Source organism: Lontra canadensis, unplaced genomic scaffold, assembly GCF_010015895.1.
Source record: "Lontra canadensis isolate GAN:19392208 unplaced genomic scaffold, GSC_riverotter_1.0 scaffold908, whole genome shotgun sequence".
Lineage (NCBI taxonomy): Eukaryota > Metazoa > Chordata > Mammalia > Carnivora > Mustelidae > Lontra > Lontra canadensis.
This window is the reverse complement of record NW_022631892.1, coordinates 1-18,866: the sequence shown is the minus strand read 5'-3', so window position 1 is coordinate 18,866 and position 18,866 is coordinate 1. Positions and strand designations below refer to the sequence as shown.

The 18,866-nt window shown below is 49.2% G+C and overlaps 1 protein-coding gene across 2 annotated transcripts; it reads left to right on the top strand.

Moving 5' to 3' along the window:
* Positions 1-3,575: 3,575 nt before the first annotated feature.
* On the top strand, positions 3,576-12,856 carry LOC116863327 (breakpoint cluster region protein-like). Of its 2 annotated transcripts, none has more exons than XM_032850805.1 (2): positions 3,576-4,916; positions 12,581-12,856. In XM_032850805.1, exons 1-2 carry the CDS (start codon positions 3,869-3,871, stop codon positions 12,835-12,837), a joined length of 1,305 nt encoding a protein of 434 aa, XP_032706696.1. In that variant the 5' UTR covers positions 3,576-3,868; the 3' UTR covers positions 12,838-12,856. The 2 variants fall into 2 exon arrangements, with proteins under 2 accessions (XP_032706696.1, XP_032706697.1); XM_032850806.1 differs by lacking the exon at positions 12,581-12,856 and adding an exon at positions 6,323-7,251.
* The last annotated feature ends 6,010 nt before the right edge of the window (positions 12,857-18,866 follow it).

Sequence of the window (18,866 nt, the reverse complement as noted above, 5' to 3'; positions counted from 1 at the left end):
TCCACTGCAGCTGCAGCAGAAATCTGAGATGGGCCAAAGGGAGATGGCATGAGACCCAAAAAGTATTTGCTCATAGGGAGACTCAGGTTAAGGGACTGAATGGGTGCGGCAAGTGGAAGAAAATATTCAGGAAATGGGGTTGGAAGAGCAGGTTGGGGTCAGAGGATCCATTGTGAAGAGTCTTATATGCCAGGTTACAAAGTTTAAACTTTATTTGCCAGACTGGAGCATCTAACAGGTGTTCAATAAATATCTATTTTTTAAAGATTTATTTATTTATTTTAGAGTGAGGGCATAGGTGGGGAAGGGGGCAGAGGGAGAGGAGAGAGTGTCTTAAGCAGACTCCCTGCTGAAAGCAGAGTCCCATGCCCGGTTCGATCTCACAACCCCAAGATCATGACTTCAGCCAAAACCAAGAGCTGGATGCTTAATGGACTGCACCACATAGACGCTCCTACAGGGGCTCAGTAGATATATTTATTGAATGAATGAACGCTAATGACAGATGCACCTGGACCAACCCCTTGCAAATCCACTGGGCTTTAGAATCCAGTAGACTAGCTGTGTGGCTTCCAACCTCTTTGATCTTCTATTTCTCTCTCTCTCTCTGAAGTAGCAACAATAATACCTTTTTTACAGGGTGGTTGTGAGGAATTAGATGAGATCAAAGATGTATGGCAACTAGAGGTATGGATTCAATAAATGTCAGCCACTCTACCCCTGCCCCCATGATGACCCAAAGCCAAGTAATAAAGCTGAACTATCCACCAGCTAGAGACAATGAAGGTTGCTCCTGGGATCTGTTTACAGAAGATGTATGCTGGCATTTCCAGCTATATTGGTCCTCGTGGAAAAAATTAGTGGTATTAGTAATAACTTCCTTGGACCAAAAGGGAATCATACTGCTGTTTTAATTAAAGGACAGAGTTGAAACTAGCCTCCTAGGAAATTTACAAATTCAGAAATTGATGCTTGTAGTAACTTACAGGGTTTTTTTTTTTTCCTTTGTGCATTTAAATGTACATATCGAAACATCTTCCAATCAATATGCTGTTGACTGGGACCATCCATTCTTACTATGCAGCATTTCTCTCCCATTCTGAAATTTTAACAGAAGCCAAGATGTTTGTGGACTCTGTTCGATGGACTACCCCTGCCCTGGCTCTCTGTAGGCATGGGGAGCTCCTCAGTCCTTCCCAGTGGACAAAAGAGACTGTGGCAGCCTCTGGGGCGGTAGGGAGAGAATATGAACCTAAGGTGGGACAGAAAGCAGCTTGAGGAACTAGATGAAGGATGGAGAAATCACTCAAACTGGGGACTACTCAATTAATTAATTAATTAATTTTTAGATTTTATTTATTTATTTGACAGAGAGAGAGAGATCACAAGTAGGCAGGGAGGCAGGCAGAAAGAGGAGGAAGCAGGCTCTCCACGAAGCAGAGAGCCCGATGCAGGGCTCGATCACAGGACCCTGGGATCATGACCTGAGCCGAAGGCAGAGGCTTTAACCCACTGAGCCACCCAGGCGCCCCTCAATTAATTTATTTTAAAACATGCTCATTCCTTCAGTTTGGCACAAGACAAACACTATGATGAGTCATGCCACTACCACACCATTTTTTTTTTTTTAAGAGAAAGAAGGAAGAAAGGATATTAGGAAAATGAGTAAACACAGACTTTGTCAGGGAAGGAAATTCTAGAGTTGAGAAGCCTCTGTGGGAAGCACATCTGCTCCTAGTCTGAAGTGATTCACAACTGGAGAAGCTGAGCAGGAGCCACAAGGTGGAAATTCATTCATCTTCCTGCTCATTCATTCATTCATTCATTCATTTCTTTCATTCAACAATGATCAGTTATCTCTACCACCCTCTGCAAGAAGCAGAAAGAATACAAAAAGTGGAAAAGATACAAACCTGTCTTTGAAGGCTCTACAAGTAGAGGAAACAAAAGATGTCACTAATAGTTATAATAGATTGGAGCAAGGGCAAAGATAAAGATGCGGAAGAGATGCAGTGGTGGCACAAAGGTGGGGGGGGGGTGCGCGGCAAAAAGTCTTCTCAGTTGGAATCCCCTAGGCAGCAGGGAGTTATGCCTGTGTGTAGGGATGGGAGTTCCAAGGAGGAGGAATGGTCACTCGGAAAGAGGGAGACATCTTTGAGGACAGTGTGGAGTTGTTAAGTCTAAAGCATAGGAAAAAGCTATAGAGGTGGGCCCGACCGGGACCATGTGTGGGAGGACCTCCTATGTCCTGCAGCGACTAGGCACCATCCTGTAGGTAATGAGGAGCCAAGGAAAGGTTTTGAGCAAAAGCATGGCACTAAGCCATTTGTGGCTAAAAAAAAAAAGTCTTCCCAGTATCTTTGCAAGAGCCAATGTTGAGGGATGGGCTGAAAGGGATTGAGGAGTGGGGGTAGGCTAGCCTGTTCAGACAGTTCAGGTGAGAAGCTAATGGCAGGTGGCTAGAGGAAAAGGGTTGCTGAGCTTAGCTCTAGGCCCCAAAGGGCAGGAAGAATTTCCAGTCTCTTAGAATATCAATTTCCTCATCTTTAAAATGAAGGAAACATGAATCACCAATAAGGCTCCCCCGTTGCAGCAAGCACGAGACAGTTGATCAGGATCCCTCTCTGCGGACACTGTGGCCTCAGCCGAAACCCTGTAAAAAGGAAGAGCAAAGTGCTTTGCAGCCACATGCAGAGGGGAAGCAAAGCAGAAGCCCCCCATGCACTCCACCGCGAGCGCCCAGGCACCTGTCCCCAGCTCCTCTTTTCTTATCCTCCCTAGGGGAACTGTGTGAGGCCACAAAGAGGAGGTGGAATTGGAGGGCCGTCTTAGATGCCCACGTGTCTAAGGCTCCTGCTGCCATGGTTTGATTCGGTCAGGCGGGAGTACGCTCAGCTTTGAAGTCACAGGAGCCTCTAGCAGAGCCTCTTGGAGCTGTCTGTACCCCTTGTCCATTTCTCCCCCGGAAAAGCTCCAGTGAACACTGGAGAGAGCGCATGAAAAGGGACTCGCAAAAACCAAAGTTCACTCCGCCGTTCTGGACTGAACAGCTCTGTTATCCTGGTCACGTTAGTTCAAGGCGCTCAATAAATCCTGGGTAGGGATAACCCCGCCGGGCGGCAGACCGCTCCCTCTGACACCTGTCCTCGCCGCCGCGCCACCTCGCCTTTCCCCGCCCCTTCTCCCTCCAGGTCCCAGGCGCGGTGCCGGCTCTGGGCAGACGAGGCCGCGGAGAGCCGGGGGGCGGGCGGTTGGCCGGGAGCCCGGGGCGCCCCCGCGCGCTCCCTCACCCGGGCTCCCGCCTCCCCCGGCCGCGCGGCCCCGCGCTCGGATTCAGGGAGCCGCCGCGGACGGCGCGCTGCTGCGGGAGCGGCGCAGCGCAGGCGGCGGGGAAGGTGCGAGCCCGGCCTACGGTGGTCAGCTGGAGTGTCGCGGGCGCCGCTCCGAGGCGCGCCAGCCTCGGGGCGGGGGTAGGCGACCCGGAGCCACCGAGGCTCCGCCCCCGCCGCGGCTCTCCAGCAGCCCGGAGCCCGCCGGGCGCCCTGGGCCGGGCGGCGGGAACTGCAGACGAACTGCAGACCGTGGGCTCTGCGCGTCCGGCCCAGGGCGGGCCCAGGGCCCCCGGACGCCCGCCTCCGCCGCGGGTGGCCGCTTACGTCAGGGAGGCGAAACCCAGAAGAAGGGGGAAAAAAAAAAAAGGCCCAAGGGCGGAAGGGGAAAAACTTTTATTTTTTCTCCTATTTTCTTCAGGGGCTGAAGTGAAGGGCAGGCGACTGCGCCAGCGCGGGCTTCCGGGAACAGCCCGGCGCGACCCCAGCCCGCTGCGCGCGGCGGAGCCGGGCCCGGGAGGCCCGAAGGGGCGGCCGCCATGTGGGACCCTCAGGACTTCGAGCGCCACTGGCAGGCCGAGTTCCCCGGGGAGAAGGCCCCCGTCATGCGGCTGGACTCGGTGCTGGACATGGAGCGGGAGCTGGAGCGCTGCAAACTCAACCTGAAGCGGCTGCAACAGGTGTTGGCGGAGGAGAAGTTCAAAGTCTCCTACCTGCAGGCGGCCCTGGCCGCGGAGAAGCGGGACCTCTGCTGCGGGCGCTCGGAGGGCGGAGACGGCGACCGGCCGGGAGCTTGGGCGGAGGAGCCGGCGCCGGCCGGGCCGGAGCGGACGCCGCCACCGCGCGAGAAGCAGGGCGCCGCGGGCGGCGGCGGAGACCCCGCAGGCCCCTGGCGCGGGGACCCGGAGGCGGCCGAGAAGGCCGAGGCTCCTCCCTACGCGTGCCCGGACCTTCCCACCTGGCCCGGGCCGGCGGGGGCCGGGGGCGCGGTGCGCAGCCTGACTGCCGCCATCCAAGGGCAGCTGGTGCAGCCTCGCCTCCTTTTCAGGTCCCAGGAGGACCACGCGCCCCCCGGCGACGATGACACAGTCCCCAGCGCCCAGGGAGAGGAGCTGCCCTCCGGGACCCGCGCGGGGCGGGGCTCGGAGGAGGGCGAGCCGGACGCCTCGGTCGCGGAGGATGGGGGCAACAGCAGTGACCACGACTTCGAGATGGTGGATTTGAACGAGAAATTCGTCCTCGGCCACTTGCTCGTGGGCCCCTGCCGGCTCGGAGCCCGCGATGAGGCCGAAAAGCCGGCGCGGGCGGGCAGCCCCCATCGCTGGATGCACCTGATCCCCGGGGGCCGGCGGCAGCAGCGCCGGAGCCGCGACCTGGAGCAGCTGGAGGCGGAGGCCAAGGACGGGCGGAGCTCGCCCCTGGCGGCCGAGGAGCATCCCCGGCGTGGGGCTCGCGAGCACCTCCCCCCGTGGCGGCGCAAGAGGTTCCTGCGGGTGCCGGAGCGGGACTCGCCCAGCCACAGCTCTCCAGAGAGGGGCAGTGACTGCAGCCGCAACAGCTCGGACCACGAGGACGGCTTCTCTGCAGGTAGGCGCACCCCTCGCGCATCCCGGGGGCTCCTGGCCCCTTCCCGCACCGGTCCCTGACTCCTCTTGTTGGTCCCGTTTAACCTCGGGCGCTTGGGAAGAAGGGAGATGACATCTGTTTACCTTGAAACCACTTGTAGAATTGGGGGAAAAAAAAAGATTGTGTAACATGATTTCGCCTCGGGCGAGTTTATGAAAATAAGCAGTATGGCGATGCCAGGGGGTGAGGGAATGGTGTGCCTGGCTAGACCATGGGAGGACTCTTTCATTTCAGGCCTCGGCCCTCATGCTCTGTGGTAATAACATCACCGTCCGTCCCCCTCCAGCTCCTCTTCCACAGGTCGATCATATTCCTTTGCACCACGGGATAGTACCTTTCTCTACACAAACTACAGTGGCTCCCCATTTTCCCCCAGATCCCTTGATGTGAAAGTTTAAATCTTGCACGTTATTTTCCCGACTTATCTCTTACCTTCTGAGAGCCTGTGTCTTGTGTTCTGGCCAAATGGCAACACCCTCTCACTCAGGGAAAGGTCCATAATCCTTGCTGTCCCCTCCCTTTGCTGGCTGTCCCCTTCCTAGAAGGCTGCACCTGATCTCTCAGCTTCCTGGAGCCTGAGTGGGAAGGGGAGGGCATTGAATCATAGTTTTCAAGCTGGCCTGGTGCCCAGAGATCATGTCTAATACAGTGTCTTAGTTTGACAAAGGAGAAAGCTGAAGTTCAGAAAGATTAAGTGTATGTTGAAGTGAGTTGAAATCCTACGCGGGGCTTCTGTCATTTGTTGTTTCCCTGGACATCTGCCCTCTGTTTTGAGGACAGGACCCAGTCCTAGCCATCTTTGAATCCCCTTGTGGCAGTCAGTATGGTGCCTTGCACATGGTAAGTGCTCACTAAATATTTCTTGAATAAATGGATAACTGCATTGTACTGAATGTCTCTCCACCACCCAACTCCTCATATGTCAGGGAGTGGGAGTGGGGCTGAGGAAGAAAGGACAGATAGGGACGTGAGGATGGCCAGTGACTGCTATTTTGCTGCCCCTGGAACCCTCAGGATCTCTTCAGTCATAGGGAAAGCTTAAACTGATGTCTGGTTGGGTCAAATCGTAATCAGGAACTTAAGATGCTTTCTTGCTCAGTGAAGGAGAAAAAAAAAAAAAAAGAAAGAAAGAAAGAAATCACTGATGCTGGGATTGTTCCAAAATCTCCATTATTAGATCTTATCTGGGTGAGTTTGCATTTGAATGAAAAACTGTCCACTTTGCTAAAAGCACATTTGGAAGGTCCATCAAGTCATCTGTTGTGATCAATTACACTTATTCATTAGCAGAGATTGGCTGCTTTTCCCATAGGTAATGCTTTAGCTGCCCATGCTAGTAACATTTTTATGTGCCCCTTTAACTTAAGGGAAGAGTCTGAAGATTTCATTCTAGTGCCAAGTTCCAGATACCGAATGGCAGCTACCCAAGTGGCCCAGGGCTGCTTCAGAGCTGGCTCCAATCCCATGTTCCGGGAGACCCATATCAATCACCCCTTCAGGTATGCCCCATGCACTGCATTTTCCCCAGGAAGTTATTTTTATTTCTGTTTGCTGTCTCTTCTCTCCCTAAGGGCATTCTTGCACAAAGATCATCTTGATGCAGATTAGGAGTTAGCATTCCCTCTGGCCTAACGAATTTCAAAAAGGTGCCCGCTCTGGGTGGACCAATGATAAAAAGATTCTGATTTCTCTGGATTAAATACTCAGGCCCAGTCACGTGTCTGGCACTTGCTGGCTTTGCCTAGTGTGCTTGGGCTGATATTCTAGGCCGCACTCCAGGACCCCCTCTGCAGGTCAGGCTTGTGGATGGAACCCCTGGACAGCTGTTTGTTGGGGCCCTGTCTCCAAAACCTCGCCTGTGAGGAAGTGACTGCATGCATGTACATGCATGCCTATACACGTATGCACAGTGCACGCAATCCCATAACGCGTACATGTGCACACGGTCTAGGAGAAAGAGCTGTCAGGCATACATAGAGTCCCCAGGGTGGATGGATTAAGGGCAGGGGTTTTCACCTGGTGGGTGACAGCCCACTGAAATTTGTGTAGGGGGGGGAATGAAAGCATGGAGAGGCTTTCCTCTCACTCTTGGCTATCCCTGCTTTATTTTCTCCTTAGCACTGACCAGATTACTGCTTCAGATATTATGATTTTGCGTGTTGATCTTATTCACTCTCTTTCCAGTAAATGCAAGGTCCAAAAGGGCAAGGATTTTTAACTTTTTATCCAATGACATAGCCACAAAGCCTAGAACAGTGTCTAACACATAGTAGGTATTTCATAAATAGTTGTTGAGCGATACATATTTTTTTAAGATTTTATTTATTTTTGAGACAAAGAGAGAGAGCTCACAGGGTAGGGGGGCAGAGGGAGAAGCAGACTCCCTGCTGAGCAGGGAGCCCAATGCGGGACTCAGTCTGAGGACCCTGGGATCATGACCTGAGCCAAAGGCAAATGCTTAACCGATCGAGCCACCCAGGTGTCCAAGTGATATATTTTTTAATAGGATGGAATAGAAGAGGAAACATGGCAGTGAATTGCCCATGGTAATGGTATTTTCTGTTTTCAAACTTTGTTTCAATTATGTATAAATGTGTGAGTGTATATTGGGTCACGATGTAGAATGTATTTCTTGCTCTCGATTAGAGAGAAAGGTTTGAAAATGCTGATAAAGACTATGGGCTTTGAAGCTAGACTGCTTGTGTGAACTTCTCTTGGGAGAAGTTATTTGAATTTTCTGTGTATCAGTTTCTTCATCTGTAAAATGAGACTAATAAACACGGCTTACATCAAATTGTTAATATGAGTAATAAGTGGGATTTTGTTTCTAAAGGACTCTTAACACAAAGTAGGCACCCACAGTGTTTAACCGTGACTACAGGTCATTTTCTTTGAGTTGATGCTTTAAAGATTCTCATTCCCAGACCATTCTGAATCACAGATAGTTTGGTTTTCTATGATGCATGTGTTTTGGGTTTTGTTTTTTTTTTTTCCCCAGCTTTGCTATGGCTCTTTCTAGAAACCCGGGAGCGGGGCGGGACCCAGGGCCGAGGCTTGGCTCATGAGGCTCTCTTGCTAGCTTGACCCTCATGTTTCTCCTTCTTCCCCGGCAGTCGTGCCCATTATTTGTATTCGGAGATCCTCAACTGAAGGTTGGGTTTTATTGGGCCATTCAGTCTTGAGGTCTTAAGGAGAGAGAGCCATGGGAGAGCCACATTTATGCCGAGGGGCAGAGATGCCCCCCTCCTTGGAAAAGGACCATTTTCTCTTATGAGAGGTAGATTCCCATACAAAGACACATTTGGATCTGTTTTTACACATAGTAGCCAAACCTGAGTATAAGTTAGAATGCCTGTTCTTTTTTTTTTCTCTTTAAATCTTTCTTTTTAAAGATTTTATTTATTTATTTGACAAAGAGAGAGCAAGAGAGAGAGAGAGCCAGCACAAGCAGGGGGAGCAGCAGAGGGAGAGGGAGAAGCAGGCTCTCCACTGAGCAGGGAGCCTGCGGGCATGGATCCCAGGACCCCGGGATCATGACCTTAGCTGAATGCAGACACTTAACCTACTGAGCCACCCAGGCACCCCGTGTGCGTTATTATTATTTTCTTTGTTGCTGAAGTCCCCAGAAGACTCCAGTCCATCTGCTGCAGCCATCAGGGCTGCTGCCCACCTGTGGGGCTCCTGGGTGGGCTTGGTCTCACAGGGGAGCAGACCACCTGCTGGATTTTAGAGCTCCCCTTTTCAGCGCGGCACTCTTGGGCAGACACAATTGCATGCCAACATGTGGAGGCCTGGTATTTTTCCTTTCATGTTGACATGCTTCTGTGCCCCTCCTGCCCTAGAGGTTGGATGACATTTCCTTCTCAGGGCTTCTGCATCCTTTCTGGAGCCTGTGGACTCTCCTGTGTCACATCTGTACTCCTTGTGCCCCAAAGTACACTCTTCTGGCAAGGCCCAAAGTTGGCTTTTCTGCATCAGGCATCCCTTTGACTGGCGAACTGTTCATCTGATATTCTGGTTGTAGTTCAGATGACAAAGTAATTATCATTAGTATTTTAAATTGGCAGCATTTTCTTCTCGCTTTAAACTCTGCTCGGTGGAGGGCAAGTGGTCTCCGTTTTGGCTGGCCCTTGAAATCCATTCATTTGTTCATCATTCATCTGTTCCATTTAACAAGAATTTATCAAGGTCTGTGTTAAAGCCCAAGAGTGCAAAACCCCGTGACGTGCCTTTATGGTTCTCACTAACTCTTTGGCTCCTGGGGTAGAAACCGTATATTTTTAGATAAAGAAACAGCTTCCCTAAGGATTGTCCATCTGAATCTTAGTGACATTCGGGAGTCTAGAAGAGGAAGAGGTCCAAGAGTAGGTCTACTCCTGCCCCTCTTCAGACGGAACTCGGGAGACATAAAAGTAACCTCAAGGTCACACACTTGTGACCCTCAAGGCTGGGCCCATGCGTCGGGACATGGCTCTTTCCATTGTCTTGTGGTCTTTTCTTTCCTAGAATTTGAGGCAGAGAACTCTAAAGACGTAAGTTCTGTCAAAGTCATGGTGACAGGAGCAGTAGGCCCCCTCCTTTAGCCTCCCAGCCATCTCAGGGTGGCTGCAGGGGGTGGGGTGGGGTGATTACTAGTGCCCTTTTATAGGTAAAGTGCTGAGGCCAAGAGAGGTAAAGGCATGTACCCAGAGTCAAACAGCTTGTGCTAGAATCAGCTTGAACTTAGGGCTAACAAGCATTTTACCTTACAGCATTTAGGGCTGTCCTGGGCCAGCTGTAGAATTCTAGATTTCCGTACTGGGGAGGCCCTGCCACCAGAGTCTGCCAGGGTGCCAAAAGAGATTTTTTTATTTTTAATCTTCATGGGAAATGCACTTCCTATTAGGTACTCATGTTACCTAAATCATTTGTAACCCGATGGGTTGTTTTCCCCCCTTTCTTGCGAGCGTCTAATGAGATTTTAGCTCCAGGAAGAATTCCTCATGTTCAGTGGATGTATCTGACTAACTTAATTTAAAGTATTGAGTTTTCAGCCTTAGCTATGATAGAGTAATTTTTTTTTTTCCATTCCATGGTGTGGAGAGATATTAAAACACTCTCTGAGACACATGAGCCGCTGGTTGGCTGTGATTCATTTATCACTAGATTTGACATTGCATCACTGCCTGCTTGGTTTCTTAATGCTTGCTTCCGTCCATCCCTCACCCCCGCCATCTCAGCACTATCTGCACCTCAGGGGCACTCAACCAACCAGCCAGGGAGTAGGGGTGGGTTTGTTTAACAAGTCCTTCCTCCTTGACATGTAGGAAACACAGCCAAGACTCCAACATTATCTTTTCCTTGTCTGTTTGTTTTTCTTCTGCTTAAGAGAGCATTCACAAAGCAATTGACTCTATACTTGGTTCTGGATCTTTATGTTTGAAAATCAGGATCCTGGGTGGCTCAGTCATCAAGTGTCTGCCTTCAGCTCAGGTCCTAGGATTGAGCCCCGCATCAGGCTCCCTCCTCATCGGGAAGCCTGCTTCTCCCTCTCCCACTCCCTCTCCTTGGGTTCTCTCTCTCTCTTGCTGTGTCTGTCTCTGTCAAATAAATAAATAAAATCTCTTTTTAAAAAAAAAGAAAGAAAACCAAGATCTTGACATATTTTCCTGGCTTTGAAATAATGGTACAAACTCACTCCTCATCTGAAAAATGGAGTGGATGGGAGCCAGCTTACAGGATGGTAAGGCTTACACTGGCTAAGTCACTGACTAAGCCCCAGGCTCCTTGTCTGCCAGATGTGGGTGATGATAGGAATATGTCGTAACGGTGTCATGAAGCATAAATGAGATAAGTGTGTGGAGAGTGCATAGCCCAGGGCAAGGCACATACGCATTTAATAAACTTTGGTGGTGGTATTGTTCCAAGTCCAAGCCACAGCTCATGCTCCTGTTTCTTCATGTGATGAAGTTCCCCCAGCCTCTTCTGCCTCTTTCTCTCCTTTCTTACTCCCTTCAGGTCCACAGGTGTTTTGCTCCTTTGGAGGGAAACAAGCTTTCTTCTTCCTTTTTTAAAGATTTATCTATTTATTTTGGAGAGAAAGAGGGAGAGCGTGTGTGGGGAGTGGGGCAGAGAAGGAAAGGGAGAGAAGCAGACTCCTCGATGGGCAGAGAAGGAAAGGGAGAGAAGCAGACTCCTCGATGAGCACAGAGCCCGCCATGCCACAGGGCTCAATCTCACGACCCCAAGATCATGACCTGAGCTGGAACCAAGAGTTGGATGCCCATGCGACTGGGGTCCCCAGACGCCCCAAACTTTCTTGTTCCTTTGTGGTCCCTGGTTCTTCCCTAATCAATCCTTGTTCCCCTTGACATCTACAACACTGTCATCTGGCTTCTCTTTATTTCCTATTCTCTACCCACTTGCTTTCAGCCAGTGCTCATTACTGCCAGTGTCATTTCCTTTGCTCTTTCTGGCATTTGAGATGCCCTTCGATCCCCACCCACCCAGTCACAAAGCCAACTAACCCTTCCTTTAAAGCCCAGCTTTTCCGTGGAAACTTGTGTTAGTTGAGACGGGTTTGCTGCCTATGACAAAACCCCCAAAAATAGTTTAAGCAAGATAGAGGTTTATCTCCCTTTCAAGTAAAAGAATGCCAGAAGCAAGCAGTCCAGGGAGAGTATGGTGACTCCCTAATCATCAGGAACTTGGGCTTCTTTTGTCTTCGAGCTTTTCTCTCTCAAGGTTGTCTCGTGGTCCAAAATAGCTGCTGTAAATCCAGCCATCACACTCATGTTTCAGATGAGAATTAGAAGAAAGGGAAGAAGGACACAAGAGTGAGTGGCCACTGTTGGTCTGCCTTTTAAGGCAATTTCCTGGTAGACTCTCCTAAAAATTTCTCTTTAAATCTCATGAACCACCTCTAGCTACAAGGAAAGCTGGGAAATGTAGTATTTTATCTGGGCATACAGCCACCTCAAATAAAATAGGGGCTCTGTTACAAGGAAAAATGGAGGAATTGGTATTGAGTAGGCAGCTAGCAGCCTCTGGCACAAGCCTTTAACAACTACTCCAACCCATCTTGTGGTTCTTAGAGTGAGCCCCACACTCACACAATTGTCTTATTATTGTGCCCTCTATTAATTCATTGACCCAATGAACAAATGATGACTGAACCACTGCTCTGTGCAAGGCACAAAGGCTTTTATATGTTTACCGTGAAGGGTTGCTTTCCAGCTCAGAGGTTAGCTCGGCTGCTTGGGAGCAGGACCCGGGCTTATGCTTCTTTTTTTCTCCCCCCGCTGTACCCTTCACAGGGTTGGGCGCGGGCCAGGCACTTGATAAGTCCCTGGTTGATTTTGGAATCTCACAAATGGGAAGTTCGGGAAAACACAAATCCCCTGCCTGGGTACAGGGCTGGAAAATTCCGTCTATGTAAGGCCTGTTTCCGCATCATTGTGGTTTGGAGGAGCCAGAATGAGGAGCAGCGTGGGGCGCGGGTCATCACTAAACATCAGGGCCGCGTTGTAGTCACGTGGACTTGTCCAGGGGCTGGGGTGGGCGTGGCTATTTTGGAAACCCCAGGAGTTTGTATATCAAACTAGAATTATGAGCACAAATCTCTGCGCCTCCTTTCTCTACCACAGCTCCGCGTAGCTGTATTTGTGCCGCGCGAGTCTCGCTCTCATCTCTGCGCTGCACAGCTGCAGACCCAGCCTGCGGGCGCTGCGGGGAGCTTGGGCATCCGTGCCTGTGGCTGTCTTCCCGTCGGAGCCTTGCTCTCGTCTGCCGGAGCCGGGACCGTCTGAAGGGAGCTTGCCTAGAGCTTATGTCACATCTTGGGGCTGCTGAGAAAATGATTGTTTTAAAAATTTCATTGGCACTTGGGAGGAGACGAACATGAATATGTTTAGCAACTGCTGCCTGCGTGTTAAGTGTTTAACCTGCACGATCACATAGAAAACTCAGAGCAGCCGACTGTTCTTTACCACTCCTCTCATTTGGCAGTGGAGGAACCCGAGGCTCTGACCAGTGACCTCACAAGCCTAGGTTCCCTTAGGGCTCAGGGGTGAGGTTATTTTTTTCTTCTGCTTAAAAAATTAATTCTTCTTCTAGGGAGATAATTCACATCGGATAAAACACCCTTTTAAAGTGTACAGTCATGAGTTTTTAGTGTATTCACAAAGTTAGGCGACCGTGTGTCATCTCTAATGTCAGACTGTTTCCATCAGGCGGCTGGGGAGGGGGGTGAAGGTGTCTGAGTCCTACCTAGGCTTCACCTGTGACCACACCAGTTCCTCTTCTCACTCACCACATGCAGTGATTTAAAATAACTAGGCCCAGGCGCCTGGGTGGCTCAGTTGGTTGAGCAACTGCCTTCAGCTCAGGTCATGATCCTGGAGTCCCAGGATCGAGTCCCGCATCGGGCTCCCTGCTCAGCAGGGAGTCTGCTTCTCCCTCTGACCCTCCACTTCTCCTGCTCTCTCTCTCTCTCAAATAAATAAAATCTTTAAAAATAAAAATAACTAGGCCCGGTTTGGGGGGAACATCAGGGCGCGTTTGGGTGAGATAGGGGCAGAAAAGGGCCATCTGGCTTTTCAGTTGTTTTCACTGTTTTCATTGCCGATGGTACTGGTGCCCCTTTGAGTTCCCCTGGGCCGCACCCCACCTTGTCTGTGTTTCCTGGACTTGGCTCGGGGGGGGGGGGCAGAACACCCCCAACTTGAGTACCATGAGACCTGCCAGTCCTGCCCTAGGGTTGTGGGTGGCAGGGTGAGAGGCACCCTTGCTCTGACCCGTGTCTTATTCACCTTGGTAACCCCAAAATGTCACAGCACATACAGGAGGTGCTCAGACAATGCTCAGGAATATCTACATTGCCCCTGACAGAAACCAGTGCATGGATAGTTCTGCCTCCAGCCCTGGCTGTCTTCCACATGAAAGCCAACTGGCGTGCTCTCACCCCTAACTCTAATTGTGCACCCCCTGCTTGCATTATTCAATGACACTTTGTCACCTACAAAGTAAAGTCCTAGCTTCTTAGATGCAAATGTACCTAGCCATTTGTGATCCAGTCCACCCTCCTCTCCGCCCTCCCCAACCCCATACAGGCAGACACTTTACAAACTCCAGCAATACGGAACTGCTTGTAGTTTGCAAACATACCTTGCATACTTGTTTCCCCGTATGGGCTACACCCTTTCCCTGGAAAGCCCTTTCTGTATTTGCCCGTATGACAAATGACTGTTCATTCTCAGGTCTCAGCCAGGAGGCTACTTGATCTGTAAAGCCTCCCCTGCTTTCCCCAGTAGATCTGAGAGCTGGGTGTCAATAGTACACTTGGCTGCAGATAAGACAAAACAGCTGTAGTGACTGTGGTAGGCAGAAGAATGGACCCTCAAATAATGTTCAGGTCCCAATCCCCAGAACCTATGTTACCTTACAGGGCAAAAGGAATTTGGCAGATGTGATCAAATTAAGGACCTTGAGAAACCCCAGCATGGCTCAGTTGGTTAAGCATTCCGCTCTTGATTTTAGCTCAGGTCATGATCTCAGGGTCGTGAGATTGAGCCCCACGTCTGGCTCCACACTCAGCATGGAGTCTGCTTGAGATTCTCTCTCTCCCTCTACCCCTCCCACAACTCAGGCACGCTCTGTCTCTCTCAAAAAAAAAAAAAAAAAAAAATTAAGGACCTTGACATGGGGAAATTATTCTGGATTATCCAGGTGGGCGCAAAGTAGTAATGAAGGTCTCAAAAATGGAAGAAAGAGGGGCGCCTGGGTGGCTCGGTGGGTTAAGCCTCTTCCTTCAGCTCAGGTCATGGTCTCAGGGTCTCAGGATCGAGCCCAGCATCAGGCTCTCTGCTCCACAGGGAGCCTGCTTCCTCCTCTCTCTCTGCCTGCCTCTCTGCCTACTTGTGATCTCTGTCTGTCAAATAAATAAATAAAATCTTTTTTAAAAAATGGAAGAAGGAGGTAGAAGAGGTCAGAATGATGCAATATGTAAAGGACTCAACTCACTGTTGCCAGCTTTGAAGAGGAAGGAAGAGGCCCTTGAGCCAAGCAGTATGAGCAGCCTCTAGAAGCTGGGAAAGGCCAGGGAACTAGTTATCTTCTAGAGCTCTGGAGAGGAACCCAGCCCTGCCAGCAGCTTGATTTTAGCCAAGTATCAGACCCTGTTGGATTTCTCCCCTATAGACAATACACTGGTATTGTTTTAAGTCACAAAACTTGTGATAATTTGTTAATGGCAATAGAAACACACAATGACTTAACCAGATAGTGATTTGTTTTCCTCCAGTAGTGAGAACTCCAGAGGCAGGCTTTCTGGGATGGCTGAGCAGTGTGGTCAGGGGCCCAGATTTTCCCCATCATGTAGCAGAAATGTATTTGTCCTCCTGCTTGTTGCCTCAGGGTTAAAAAAAAAAAAGAAATCTACTGCATCACCAGATGTGTGCTTCTGTTTCAGAAAGGGAGTAAGTTGCAAAGGACTGTAGCGATCATACTGGCGGTCTCTTTAAAAAGCTTTCCCCCCAAGCCCTACCTAGCAACTGCTGCTTTCATGCTATTGGCCAGCATTACATGGCCATCATTATAGCTGCAAAGAGGGCTGGGGGAGCAGGATTTCAGCTCTTCAGCCTCTGTTGTAAACATGATTAAGGAGAGAAGGAGACTGTGATTGGCTTTTGGAAAACCAGCCTAGTGTTAGTCACACAGTTATTCCTTGCACTTTGTACATTTACTCATTTGAGCAATTCTAATACGGTTTAAAAAGGTTTGCCTCTCTGTCTTCCCCCACTGGATTCTAAGCCCTTAAAGTGTAGGGGTTTTAGAAAAGGACTACTTTTGGGGGGCCTGGGTGGCTCAGTGGGTTAAGCCTCTGCCTTTGGATCGGGTCATGGTCTCAGGGTCCTAGGATTGGGCCCCACATAGGGTCCTAGGATTGGGCCCCACATCGGGCCCCTCATTGGGCTCTCTGCTTGGTGGGGAGCCTGCTTCCCTCTCTCTGCCCGCCTCTCTGCCTACTTGTGATCTCTGTCAAATAAAAAAATAAAATCTTAAAAAAAAAAAAAAAGAAAGAAAAGGACTACTTTTTAAAATTCTAGTCTCCCTGCCCCAGCACAATGCTGGTGTATTGTATTCAGGGTTTTGTTTCTTTGTTTTAAAGATTTAATTTATTTGAGAGAGAGAGAGTGAGTGGGGGAAGGGGCAGAGAGAGAAGTAGACTCCTGGTGGAGCAGGGAGACCAACGTGGGACTCCATCCCAGGACCCTGGGATCGTGACCTGAGCTGAAGGCAGATGCTTATCTGACTGAACCACCCAGACACCCTTTCTTTGCTTTTATCTTCATCTCTTCCTCTCCCTTCTCTTTTTTGGGGACCAGTAAGACCAATTGATAAGACCTATTCCAGAGCCATTATTCTCAAGGGCTGTGGTTTTCTTCTTCCTGAAACCATTCTTTTTTTTAACTTTTTAAAAAGATTTTATTTATTTGTCAGAGAGAGTGAGCACAAGCAGAGGGAACAGCAGGCAGAGGGAGAAGCAGGCTCTGCGCTGAGCAAGGATTCCAATGTGGGACTCAATCCTAGGACCTTGGGATCACGACCCTATGCAAAGGTAGACACTTAACCAAGTGAGCTACCCAGGCATCCCTTCCTGAAGCCATTTTCAAACTTCATATGCCCCCAGGAGATGTTGCCACGTGCCTTTCTAGCTTACTATCCTGTCTCCTGCCCACCAGTTCAGAATCTGCCATGTTTGTGCCCCTTTTCCTAATGGGAGGGTGTTGTTTCCTGAAGGTGGACAATACAGAGAAAGGATAATACTTCAAATCTGGCCAACTAATGGAGACCTGTGCTAGTTGTTAGAACTGTAAACTAAATATTTGGATTCCCCCTTGCTTTCTAGGAGCATGGTAGGTAGGATTACATTCCTGGTTCCCTTGAACTTGGGTGGAGACCGTTGCCTAGTTCTAACCAGTGAGTTTGAATGGAAGTGATGTGGGCAGCTTCTGCCCCAGAGCAGTTAATGCTGGTATGAGACCTCTTTTCCCTTTGCTGCTGGTGTCTGTTCAGTGGGCCTGGCTCCTAGAGGGAGGGCAGAGCAGAGCAGAGCTCCTAGTCAGTCCTCAGTGGACAGGTACTAGAGTAAAAAATGAACTGTTGTCATTTTATTTTAATTTTTTAAAAAATTTTATTTATTTTTTTGACAGGCAGAGATCACAAGCAGGCAGAGAGGTAGGCAGAGAGAGAGGAGGAAGCAGGCTCCCGGCTGAGTAGAGAGCCCGATGCGGGGCTCAATCCCAGAACCCTGGGATCATGACCTGAGCCGAAGGCAGAGGCTTTACCCACTGAGCCACCCAGGCACCCCAAACCATTGTATTTTAAGCCCCTGAAATGTCTGGTGCTCTTTGTCACGGCAGCATTACTAGCTTGTCCTGACAAATGCAAATATCTGACTTACATTCATAAAGAAGAATGGTTCCTTGGAGCTTCAGATCAAAGTATTTTCCTCAAAGCCTCTAAGTTCCTAGGGTACCTGGCTGGCGAGGCCCGCGAGCGTGTGACTTTTAATGTCAGAGTCATGAGTTCAAGCCACATGTTGGGCATGGAGCTTACTTTAAAAAGAAAGGAGAAGAACAAAGGAAATGCAGGCTCTCAGGCTCCACCCTGAACCTGCACTAAAACAAAACAAACCAAAACAAACCTCTGTGTTCCCTTCTCACTGAGACCAAGCAGTAGCCACAGCTGTTTACGGGTCTCTATCAGAAGGTGGGTCTCAAAAATGTGAACAACAGTGTGAGAAATGGCTCAGTTGTTTCACCACTGTTTTGTTAAGTGATTTGCTAGAAGGATTTATAAGACTTCATAACAGATTATACTCACGGCTGAGATTGTTTTACAGAGGATACAGAGCAAAAGCAGCAAGAAAAATATATGTATCGACAGACATGAGAGGTCCCGCAAAGGCTTTGATGTCTTTCCTTGTCTGAGGCCGTGTGGGAGTGCTCTCTCTCTCTAAAAACAAACTACAAAGACATACGCGGAATATCTACTCCCTACAAAGTCTGAGTCTTAATGGTTGAGACTGTTATTGGGTGCTCATCTCATGAGCATATCCTGGTAAACAACCAGCCATGGCAACCAAAAATAGGAACCCCAAAATGAAACCAAATGTGCATCACCAGACTTGATGTCTGTGCCAAGGGAGGGAACAAGCCATCACAGCGTGGGCTATTGTTCCAGGTGCAAAATCATGAAATCAGTAACATTGTGTAAAGGATACTAGAATTAAAAACCATGGAAATCTACCTTCTCCACAGTGTCATTGATCTGGTGGTATATTAACTTTATTTGTGAGGGTGGAAGGCCTCAATGTCTGATTGCTCAGATCTCTGATAAATGTGATTTTCTTGGGGATTTTGCACAATAGGGTGCCGCTCAGAAAAGCTTCGGAAGTGCAGTGTAATTTTCCGAGACCTTTGTGTGTTAATTAGACTTTGGGGGCCAACAGTGGCAAACCTGCTCACCACCTACACGTTATTTCAAATCATAAAGAACAAATGTGTAAGCAGAAGTTTGAAATTGTCAGCCTGTAATTTGGGAACACCTGACTGTAATGAAATGGTTTTGCCATGTAGAGTTCATTAGAAGTATATATTACACTTACTTTATCGTCCATGAGACTGAGTATTATTATTCCCAGTCTCTACTTAATAAGTCTAGAAACACTGAGTCACATGCCCATGTCACATAGCTAATAAGGGACAGAGCCAGGATTGGAACCCAGCTCTTTCTGGGGCCAAAGTTACTCTAGTACAACCCACCACTAACTCTTTTTATTTTTTTTTTATTTATTTTTTTTTTAAAAGATTTTATTTATTTATTTGACAGAGAGATCACAAGCAGGCAGAGAGGCAGGCAGAGAGAGAG